At 37.6% G+C, this 12,503-nt stretch overlaps 1 protein-coding gene across 1 annotated transcript; it reads right to left on the bottom strand.

Moving 5' to 3' along the window:
* Positions 1-7,101: 7,101 nt before the first annotated feature.
* LOC149543263 (GDSL esterase/lipase LTL1-like) lies at positions 7,102-10,875 on the bottom strand. Its single transcript, XM_089798110.1, has 5 exons — positions 10,545-10,875; positions 10,079-10,209; positions 9,553-9,798; positions 8,256-8,508; positions 7,102-7,645 (listed from the first exon to the last, which is right to left on the bottom strand). Exons 1-5 carry the CDS (start codon positions 10,867-10,869, stop codon positions 7,419-7,421), a joined length of 1,182 nt encoding a protein of 393 aa, XP_089654236.1. The 5' UTR covers positions 10,870-10,875; the 3' UTR covers positions 7,102-7,418.
* Positions 10,876-12,503: the final 1,628 nt, after the last annotated feature.

The following is a 12,503-nucleotide window of genomic DNA, read 5'->3' as shown; positions in this document are numbered from 1 at the left end:
GGATCACCCCGCGAATGAGTTCAGTCGGCCGAAGCCGGAGCAAACAACATGGATACAGCCAGCAATTATAAACTATTCATCAAAAAAAAAATATTAAAAACAACCTCATGCTGCCAAGGCAGTACCAACAGAGGGAGGAGGATCATCTTTAGCAGGGAATCCCCACGCATCAGTGGGATTGTGAGGCGGACTAGGAACAGTCCAACCGTCAGCAGCATCCATAGGATCTGGGGTAGTTGCAGTCTCCGCGTCCTTCTTGTCTGGCCGTGGAGGAGAAATTGCCAAGGCTAGCTGGGGAAACTTGCCAGAGTGTGCCCGTCTAGGGGGAGGAGCTGAAGACTAGCTAGAAGCCCGCCTGGGGGGGGGGAGCCGGGGACCAGCCAGAACCACCATGTGGTGGAGAAGCGGAGTGGAGCCTCCAACCGCCATGACCATCGCTGGGAGAGCGATGGCGGGGACCCTGGGAGCGCGGCGTGTGTGAATGGCGGCCAGAGGACTGGCATCTGGAACGGTGACCGCGGGATGAGGAAGCATCAGCTGAGGCATCCAGAGGCACTCTAGCAATGGTACAAGGAGCATTGCCCCAGTTGTTTAAAAATTCTTGTAAGTGGGCAACCTCCAGTGCAACTTTATTAGCTTGCACCTGTATCTGCATAATGACATTGTTACAAATGCATGCCTTAGTGTACATTGCAATATTAACATCCAAAAAACTGTGAGTGAATAAAACTGCATTCCTATCTTTCCATAGAGAAAACAAAATTTCCATCCTAAAGGTATGCCAAATCTGAGAAAACTTCCGAGGAAATCTGGGGGAATCACTCAGAAGGATCATGTGCCATGAAAAAGGTTCGGGCCTGAAAGGCTTGAAAAAATCATGAATCCAGTGCCAATAATTCTGAGCATGTTTGCAAAACCAAAAAATATGCAAAAAGGACTCAGGTTGGCCACAGAAGGGGCATATGGGGTTAGGAACCCCAATGTGCTTGAGTCGAGACCCCAGGGGAAGACCTTGGAAAGCAAGGCACCAAGCAAAGTGAGCAATCTTAGGTTCTGTAATGGCACTCCAAATGGTGTCGAACCATTTTCTCCATTGAGAAAGCGAAGAATGCAAATGCCACCGTTGATTAAGCATGTCTACCATCGGAAGGTGGGGCGAAAGCCATCTATATCCCATATTGGGCTTATAATTGGTAAATGGAGTGGCAGGAAACCACTTCCAATCATACCACCAAGGTCGAACAGACTGAATCCCCACTTTATGAAGTAAGTGCACAGGGATGGAAGACAACAGAAGCTCATAAGTTTGACGATCGGCACGAACAAGGCGGTATTGAACTTACATATCCTTCCAAGACCTGAAATTCATGGTGGCTCTTGAAAAAATATCCTTAGTAGTCCAAATGCCACGTTTATAGAAACGCAGAGCACTAGCACCTTGAGTCTTGGCAAGAGGAATACCCTGGAAGGCAAACAGGGGAGACCACCAAATGTTCTGTTGATTTAAGGACAACCCATTGCGGAACTCATTACCAGCCCAACGAAGCCAAGGTTTAACAACTTCCCAGGGTTTCCAAATGCTCTTTATAATGAAGGAGCCCTGTATGACCACTGGTTCTCGCATAGTGAGAAGGGTCTGAAAACCAATTCCCTTCCAGGTTGGTCTGTTCGCCGGGAAGCCTGAAGAAATGCAATGTTTGACAAGAATTTTCTAAGCTTCATCTCTAGAAATAGCTTTGATAATCCATTTAGCACAAAGGGCAAGGCCCTGCTTCTGAGTGGAAAGTAGGTCGAGACCCCCAGATTCCCTCGAGAGACAACAAAAATCTCAAGCAACTCTGTGAAAACCATGATGGTCAAAACCAGAGGCCCAAAGAAAATCTCTGAGCAAACGTTCTAATTTGAGGTATGAAGCTTTGGAGGGAGCCCAACAAGAAGAATAAAACACATGGGTGGCAGCCAAAATCTTAGAACAAATCTGGAATTTACTAGCAAGAGAAAGTGGCTTAGTGATCCAATAATCAAGCTTTTTGGTAATCTTTGTAAGCACAACATTCCAAAGTTCCACAGGGGAAGCCTGGAAAGCAAAGGGAATGCCAAGAAAGCGAAAAATTTCTCCACGAGTAACTCATTTCCATTGGAATTGGCTGAGCCAAGGTGGAGCTGGCAAAAAAGACTGTCGATAACAGAGCATTTTATGCCATTGAATGGCAGAGCCAGAGGCTTGACAAAAAGTGTCAAGACAATCTAACGCATTTTTGATGTTTTCTTCAGCTTCAAGAAGAGAGAAAAAAATCATCAGCAAAATGATCATTGATTAACTGGGAGGAAGAATCAGGCAAGGAAATGCCACAAACTAGCCCAGAAGACACAGAATGAGCAAGTAAATAACCAAAGCCTTTGGCAGCAAGGACATAAAGCGCAGGAGCTAACGGACAACCTTGTCTGATGGACCGAAAAAGTCCAAAAGCTTCAGATTGCGAATTATTGATGGTGATGCAAGCATTAGCGTCGCCAAAGAGCATCTCCACGAACTGAAGGAAATTGAGGCCAAAACCCAGAGCCTGAAGCATAGCCAAAATGAAAGGCCATTCAATGCGATCATAGACTTTAGCAAAATCTATCTTTAAAAAGATAGCCTACTGCTTGGACTTACAGGCCCATTCCATACCCTCCCAGATAGCAATGATGTTGTCAAGAATATAACTGGATTTGATGAAGCTAGTTTGTTCAGGCCGCACAATTAGAGGAAGCATATGGTGGATTTTGAGAGAGAGCACCTTAGCAATGATCTTATAAGACACATTGAGGAGGGTGATGGGCCTCCAGTTGCAGATGTCCTCAAGATCACCAGCTTTAGGTATGAATTTAATATTTCATTTATTTATGATCGCTCCTAAGCTTTTAGAGTGGTATGCTTCAAGATAGACTTTGTGCAGATCAGGACCAATTTGCTCCCAAAGATGTTTGTAAAATTCACAGGGAAATCCATCACACCCAGGGGATTTGTCATCCGCCATGGAGTAAGCTGCCTCTTTAAGGTCTCAGAGGGAAAGAAGTTGCTCACAGAAAGCACGTTGCTCAACCGCGAGGCGGTTTGGAGTAACAGAAATACACTTTCTGAGAGCCTCCTCCTTAGCAACCGAATGGCCCTGCGAAGCAAAAACGTTCTCATAGTGAAGAAAAAAAGCTTGCAGGATGTCTGGCAGATTGTAAAGAACCTTAGTTCCCTGTTTTATCTTTTTAATCCCAATATTGGTATGACGGGCTCGTAGAGCCTGGAAGAACTCCTTCGAGGCTTTGTCGCCAACCTCCAACCAGTGGAGACGGGCTTTGATTTGAGCTCCTCAGGCAGCATAGTTATCAGCAATTTGCTTTTCATGGCGAAGCTTGGCAAGCTAAAGTTGCAGATCCACATCAAAAGGGTTGAAGGTGAGTGCTTCAGAGGCTTTTTTGAGGGCAAGGGTGTTGCCTTCATAAAATCATTTTCTGAAAATTGCCAGCTGACGCCCGTAGATGCGCAAAAAATGAGCCGTTTTGGTAATGGCATCATTCCACCATTGAATCCAACCTCGATGGGAATGTGGACGTGGTTCCAAATTCCAGACACGTTGTATGTGGGAGATAGTGGAAGCATGCAGTAGCACAAACGTGTTGAGGAAAAATTGAGACTTAACCACTTTGGGGACAGCTATTTGCCAAGAAATGCCAAAATAAATGGGATAGTGGTCTGACAACATCACATTTGTTAGGGGAATGACAGGTAGATCACGATCTTCAAAAAAAAAAAAAAAGATTGCGCCGAGATCATAGCACGATCAAGACATTTCAATATGCGATCAGGACCGGCTCGAAAATTGGACCAAGTGTGCCAAGCTCCATTATCATGACGGCGGCTAGTATTGGGATCAAAGAGGCCCAATTTATGATGCATGTGAAACTAGGCTTGTCTTTCCCCAGCTGTCCAACAAAAAGGTAGAATGCCATCTTTGTCAGAGGCCACTTCAACCATATTGAAGTCCCCACACAGGACCCAAGTAGCTGGCGGCAGGTTGTCAGCAAGCCAAACCCACATTTGCGCCCTTTCCACAGCATCATTGGAGGCATAAACATTAATGACTCCAAAAGAATGATTGTTGATGGAAAGCGAAAGCCAAATAATACGGTGTGTGGGGTCAGAACCGTGCGAAATAATAGCAGAATGAAGGCGAGGTGACAGGAGACTAACTACACCACCTCGGCCAGCTTCATGCTGAGAAGAAAACATGATGCTATCCTGTCAAATGACGCGGCATGCAGCAGAAAGCATGAAACTAGAAATTTTAACTTCTTGCAGGCAAAGAAAATCTAAATTCCCAAGTCTATGACGGGTATTCCGGACATAGAATTTTTTGGGGAGGTCTGTAAGACCTCGAACATTCCAGGAGAGGAAGTTCATGAAAACTCTTCCATATCATCCTCGTTCATAAAGTTCATGAAAGTTGGACCCCTTATGACGTCCGCATTAATTTCAAGGATGATTATCAATGAAAAGTTAAGCCCAACACACAATGACTTGTTTGGTCATGACTGATTGAAGTGACTATTCATTACACGAAGCAGGCCATGACTGACTGACATCAAATTTGCGTGACTAAGGGAACTTTCTGATAAATACTTCCTCAATTTGATTCCACGGTGCACACTAATTCGAGATCATCATCATTATAATTATTAGAATAATCACATTTGAGGATCTCCAATAAGAATAAATAAATGAAATAACAAAACAGATACAAGACATTAGAAAGAAGTGACGTGGTAGATGTCTCTATTCTGCTCTGTACGTAGCAGAAGTTGAGTTGAGCTGTATGTTACGGAAAAGATACCTTCTGGCGTATTGCTTCCTTGGCCTTTAAAAAGAGCACATGCCTTTCTGACAGGATACACGAAATAATGGGTGCTTGCCATACAATAATTGTGCAACAAGCTGACGCTAATAAATTGAATGTGACCGGCTGAGACCCCTCAGTCGGTCGTATCACGTTCTTCACCCTTCTATTTCAACTACCGTTCTCTGGAGCTTCGTAATATCTCTCACAAAAATAGAAAGAAACCAAGTTTGGCTTTAAGCTGGCTATGTACCTACATTTATAATTATATGTTGAGCTTCTAAAATCTTAGGGTCTGTTTGACTGCGAGAATAGAAATATTGAAATTGGAATTGTTATTATGGAATAGTTGTTCTGGAATAGAAAATGGGATACATGTTTCTATTCTTGTTTGATTTAGTTAGAATTTGATGGGGAATTCACAACCCAAAAATTTATGTTTTCTAAAATAAATAAAATTAAATAGGAATATGTATTCCAATTGCAAATGATCATTTTTGAACCAAAATTGAAATACATATTCATATTTGCAATTCCAATTTGGTGCACCCAAACAAAGAATACAAAATTTTAAGATTTTACATGTGTGTATTCCACTCATATTCTTGCTGCCAAATGAGCTCTAAGTGTCACTTGGTAACCTAGTCTTTATAAACAAATATAAGATTTTGATGATTTTTTTTGTTTGTATTGAAGATATTTAGATGATTAGATTTTTCGTTATCTTTATATGTTATTTTAGTGTTTTATAGTTATTGTTTTGGTTTTTGGTTAGTGGTGATAAATAAGAACAAGTAGATATCTGTAATTCATGAGACCATTTTCAATATTATTTATAGATTCTATTGTGTAACTATTTTTGCATTTACATTTTTTATCACTTATTCCTTATGCTATATTTCATGCTCATCCTAATGATGGATCACAAAATGTGATCTGAAACGTAATGCAAACAATATTGCAGCTATGACCAATGCTATGTGATCCATTATGTATGCAAGGGTTAAAAAATGGTCATTTTGAGTTGGCTTCCCATACATATTCCATATTGTCCCATTAATCCTTTGATTTGACCACCACAAAATTTTTGTAGAGTTGATCCAATACTTTACACAAATGCACTAATAGTAATACACTATTGGTACCAATAATGTTAAAAAAAAGTGTCAACTTCAATGAATGGTAATTGAATCAGAGATGTTAATAGGGCTCCTCTACCTAGGAGAAGGGTGCTTGTAGTGTTATAGTTAACTCCACCCACTCTAAGCTTCTAAATACTACATTGGATTTCAACACAAAAAATCTAGCTCAAAGGTAGTGAAGAGGAATGTTATAGGATTTATTTTAGACAAGGACCATTTGTTGATTATTTAGAAATTTTAGACAACTCAAAAATTTGCACAACTAATCCATTACATATTTTTGTAAGAACAAAAACATTTTGCTCTACTAACTATTTTTACCCATACACGAATGCTCGAATAGCTATGTTTTATGAGTACCAATAAAGTTGCACAACTGCTCCACTTAAATTGGGTGAGCATGGAATAAATGCTTATTGAAAAATGGATATTAACTAGCCCTTTTCTCTGTTTTTTTTTGAATTTGATTATGAGTCTCAAGAACTCAAGATTAATTCCTGACTTTAGTTTTATTGTGCTCATATCATACTAACAACTCTCAATATACTTCACAAAAGTCTATGAATATATTTTAATAATAAATTATAAATCCATCAAATTTTTTCAAATCAAATTATTTTCAAACAATCTTACATTCAAATTATCTTATACATACTAAGACATATTATATGTCAACCAATATCCAAATATTCCTAACAAGTTCTCTAAAAAATAAATAGATATAATTTATCTACAAAGACACATTATGTGCCAAGCAATATCACAATATTCCTAACAAGTTATCTACAAAATAAATGGATATAAATTATCTACAATTCAAATGTGTTATTATCTACAAATGAAATGTATATTTAAAAAAACCAGTAAATTTTGGACAGTTCCCAACAATAAATGAACTATATAACCAATGCTTCTCATCATAATGAACTGCAAATGTTCATCTGCTATTGATTCTTGGATGATAAACACAATAATAATGTGTAAGAATCCAAATATTTTCCATAGCACGCCTTCCAAAAGCAAGGCAATAAAGAGGGGGTGTAGATATATTTATATAAAACAGTACATGTGAGCAATTCATGTCGAAATACCAAACAATGCCATGAATTTTATACATTATGAAGTACCTAGGAATGGCACTAATATTTAGCTTACAGAGACGCCCCTATAAATTGGGCAGATGATGGTCACCCCCTGAGACAGATTACCATCAGATATTTGTACAATCCGGCAGACAAACTTGGTAGGATTAAACTAACCATTACTGCAAGAAACATATATAGGTAAATAAGAAGAAGAACAACAACAAAGAGCTATCGCTTTATTCAATCAATAAAGAAAGGTAACAGGCTTATTCAATGATAGTAAGAGCAAGCATTAATGGAGGTCTTGTGAAGAAACAATATCAGTCGTCCATATTGAGCATGGTTCTGAGGTTGACAGGATACATATCTGAGGCCCCTCCATTGAAGAAACGACTGACTATGATTCTGTTGGCTCTTTCAGTGGGATGATAGTCATCCCACCAAACATACACATTTCTGTTTGGACACACTGGAGATATTGGACTGCATGTGCCTATGCCATTGAATCTCCCTTGCCCACAACATGCATACTGAGCTGTCTCAAACCCTGCAATTTAAAAGTGATTAGCTACATTTGGTGCAGAAATCCCATACTTTTTAAATATCGAACAAAGCAAATTTTTAATAAAAAATATGTTATCAAGAGGCAGAAAAAAAGAATTACATATCATTATACAACAAAGTCGTGTTATCGAAAAGTAGAAGAAAAGAATTACATATCACTATACAACAAAGTTGTGTTATCAAGAAGTAGAACCACATATCACTGCACAACAAAGTTGTCTTATCAAGAAGTAGAAAAAAAGAATCACATATATCACTGTACAACAAAGTCTTGTTATCAAGAGGTAGAAGAAAATAGTTACATATCAGTGTACAAGGAAGTTGTAATATCAAGATGTAAAAAAAAAAACACATATCAGTGTACAAAGAAGTTGTAATATCAAGATGTAAAAAAAAAAACACATATCACTATACAACAAAGTATCAAGAGGCAGAAGAAAGAATTACATATGGCTATACTACAAAATCTATGAAAAGATAGACGAAAAGAATTACATATTAGGATAAAGTCAATGACTTTGAAAGTAAGTAGAACATAATACAAATTAAGTGACATGATATACACTTGATTTAGGGTTTTAATGGTGAGTTACCAAAAGCTTGAGGAGTGTTCACAAAGTCCATGTTCATGTCGAAACTGTTAGCAAAAGTGTAGACTGTGCTGCCATATTGAGCGTTGAGCTCATTGATTATGTTCCGTACTCCACCATTAAAAATTGCAGCTGCCCTCTGAAGTGTGGGATCACATTCTCCTGCTAATGTTCTCAGAGCTCTCTGTGAAGGAACACAACCCAATGGACCTGTTGCTGTCACCATTATTCTCCTTCCTCCAAGCTCGTACAACCTCTGCACAGGATCAGAATGTATTAATGTTCGAATGAGATTGATGCATTCTCACAATGGCAGTAGAAGAGTGGGGTGTAAGGAAGTGCAATGACATGTGGGTGTTAACAAAAACACAATGATACTGATAAACAAGAGTGGAGTGTAATGGCTTGCTTGCACTAACAACAAGTATTTACAATGACAGTGATGGACAAGAGTAGAGTAGAGTGTAATTGTAATTGCTTGCATGTATTAACACTGCCAGTCAAGTATGAAGAATAGCGTAATGGTTTGAGTGTGTTAACACAAATTCTTTACAATGATAGTGACAGTATAGAGTGGACTGTATTGGTTTCGACTTAGTAACAACAATTCTTTACAATGATGTCAACAATCAAGAGTAGAGTGTAATGGCTCCAGCATGTTAACAAGAATTCTTTACAAAGTTAGTGACAATTTACAAAGCAAGTGACAATTAACAATGGGGTGTAATGATCTAAATGTAATAACAAAAACTCTTTATAATAAGACTGACATGCAGTGTGGAGTGTAATAGACTGAGTGAGTTTCATGAATGAATGTGCTAAAAAAACAGTTATCTTTGATCTTAATTTAACAATCATTTATGATAATGGAAAAAGTGATCTGATATTACTGAAATACAATCTATCTGAATAAGAATACAAATAATTTCTATAAATTGTAAAATTTTTCTATCATTAATTATATGTATGTGAAATTAAGATTGTATTTATATCTATCTTAAATTTGACAAACATGTACAATTAAGATTGTATTTATATCTGTCTTAAATTTGACAAACATTTACAATGATACTAAGAGGTGGAATCTAATGACTGAATATATTAACTAAGAATTACTATTTTGTATCTTTGACATGATACCATATTTCATGTTCAACGACCCTCTCTCTATATATAGATGTTAACATGTGATCTGTTAGATATATCAATCTAATTTAGGAAATATTATTCCAAACTGATGGCATGGTAGTTTTGGATAAATTTATTTAAGATATGAAGAGAAGGAAGAGTAGGTACTCACCGCGAGGATTTTCTTATATTCTGAGACAATATAGTTGTTGTAATCTGCTACGTTAGGATACTCTAAAGATCTGTCAGAGATAGGAAGAAGGTAATAATTGTTCACATAATCATTCCCACCGAGAGTTATGGAGACGAGCCCATTAGCAACCATCTGATTTGTTGCAGAACGTCCGATTATTGCAGCCACCCTGTTTTGATATTCCCTGAAAAACTCGAACTGCAAGGCCATTCTCAGAATGGGTCCCTGCATTTCATGAGAAAATCCCAATCACCATAAAATCTCATCATCCCATATCAAGACACAAAAGCAACATTTCAATGGCCAAATGTTTGCTATCATCATCATATTAATTTGTGTAAGTTTTTACATCAACATTCAAAATCGTTTTTTCTTTGTAGAAGAATGATGAGCGTCATTATTCTTAAACTCTAGTTGTAAAATATATGATCTAAAACATTGATAAAAGAAACTTTCACACAATCTGATCGGAAAAAGTTCTCTACGCCTCTAAATATGAACTTACAAATTGGATTCCGGTATCATTTAGAATGCCCACACCTGCAGAAGCAAAATTAGCACCACGCAACAAGTTGCTGGGTGTTCCTATACTAGGATTCAAATAAGGCAGCACTGGTTGGGTTCCCACCATTTCACCTGCAATATTACAATACAAATGTTAAAAAAACTCCATATTTCCAATACACTCATTAAACATGAAACAGCATGACAATGTAAAAGAGAAACATACATATGTTAAGAAAACTTCAAAGTATGTCCAATAAACTCATTAAACATGAAAGAAGTATGCCAATGTAAAAGAGAAACATACATATGTTAAGAAAACTGTATATGCTCAATAAACTCATTAAACATGAAACAATATGATAATGAAAGAAAACTTCACAAGATGACAATGTAAGAAAATTCCATATGCCTAATAAACTAAATTAAACATGAAAGCAAAATGACAATGTAAAAGAGAAACATACATATAAGATCTGCAATGTTCATTGCATTGGAAAATCGACCAGTAGCTCGACCATTGGGAGCATCAATACCATAAGGGCTGTAATCTGCCCTTGCAATGGTAACAATGTAATTGTTATTCCCACTGTCAACCAAAGAGTCCCCAAAGATAAAAACAGCCCTAGAGGCCCTTGAGGGGGTAGACTGTGACGTCACCCCCACAGAGCAACTCAACAAGATTAAAACCATCCCCACAACACCTATCACTCTCATGATATCTTCCTTCACTATCCCCATCATGATCATCTGGTTTTCTTCAATGTGAAGGTTTTCACACCAACCTTGCATGAATGTGAAGGGAAGCTCAGCGATAGAGATATATATATGCAAGATGCACAGGAACCCACCGAAAGAGCCTCATTATGAACGTACTTTATGTAGGCCTCATATGCAAGAAGTTTTTCCTCTTCTATTTAGGAGTAATAAATAGCTCTTTTTACCTCTTTATATCTAACTGTAATGAATTGCAGAGAGATTTCTTAAGGGCAACGTAATCTATGGTGGACATTGATTTGAGAAAGCATCTATGCCGTCCTGTACAGCAGTGATTTGGGGGATTTTATATTTCAAATTAATCTGTGACCCATTCCTCATGATGATGAAGGGTGTCTTAAAGAGAGACAAGTGAAGAATCCCCTAAATCTCTAACTTCTATACTACACCTAATACCAGTTGTCCGTGGGGGAAAAAAGGGATGCTTATAAAGGTGTTCATTAAGTTGGCTCAAATCTTGTAACGTGAAGGGTATAAATATGGTGTAAGTACAGTCAACCCTCCATCGGTGTTGCTTCTCTGGACTACGGCCAGAAGAGGCTACGTGGAAGGCTTCTCGTGGCTGTACTGCTGGACAGGATTGATTTGATTCATTGAGTGGCCTGGTCCATCACACAATACAATAATGTGGGCTATGGTCTTTATATAGGTATTGTCTATGGTTCAACTAGAATGTATCATAGCTTTGTATAAATAATAAGTCTTAGGAAACAAACATTAGGTATGGGAACATTTTATTTGTTCCATAGCCAAGGGTGCTTGTATGGATGTTTCAAATAAATAAATAATAGTTTTAGCTACCCAAATCTATAAAAAATTCAAATGTATAGATAATGTTTTTTACTCATGTCAGATTTATTTTTTATAATAGGGATTTTTCAAGAAATCCCAAGTGAATAAATTGCTCTACTTGATAATCTAGAAGATAATTAAATACATGATTTTTTAAAAAAAAATAAAAAAAAAATATTTTGAATGTGTGTGTGTAAGCGTATGTGTGTATGTGTATGTGTACGTGCATGTGTATTTGTATGTGTATGTGTAGTGCCTCTCCCATTTGATTTATGTAAGTCATCCTGATACATGCATCCTTGATGATATTGCTTCTTAAGTGATCATGATTGGGACCCATGAGGGGTCTATGCCCTTGAGGTGATTTAATTATTGTCGTGTTAGCTGGTTGTTTATGCTTAGATGTGATTGATGAGATTATGATTCAGGATTATCGATGGATATTGTTGGATTTATTGTGACATACTTATGCTATGAATATTTACATCGTTCTTGTAGTAAACTTTTATTGTGGTACAAATAAATGATTTAAATAGCTTATTTTAATGAAATTAATTCAATGATTATTTACACAATTTTGTGCATTGTTGCTTTGGCTATATTGTTATCGTGCATCTACACTTGATTAGGTTGTTTGTTGTGCAGGACTTATCTATATCCATTGCAATGGCACGTGGAGTTAGTGATTTGGTTGTTCATATTGAGCCAATATCATCCCTGTGTGGGTGATGTATCTATGTTAAGTAAAATAATAAACTCTCCAATTAGTTGGTAAATCTAGATTCATTATGCATTTGTGACTAGACTAGTGAAATGTTTGTGCATTTAGAAATCTGCAGTGGCCACAGAAGTTATCA

This window comes from Cupressus sempervirens, chromosome 8, assembly GCF_028749045.1.
Source record: "Cupressus sempervirens isolate cs-2001-9-10 chromosome 8, ASM2874904v1, whole genome shotgun sequence".
In the NCBI taxonomy this organism is placed as follows: Eukaryota; Viridiplantae; Streptophyta; class Pinopsida; order Cupressales; family Cupressaceae; genus Cupressus; species Cupressus sempervirens.
This window is presented reverse-complemented; position numbering and strand designations above follow the sequence as displayed.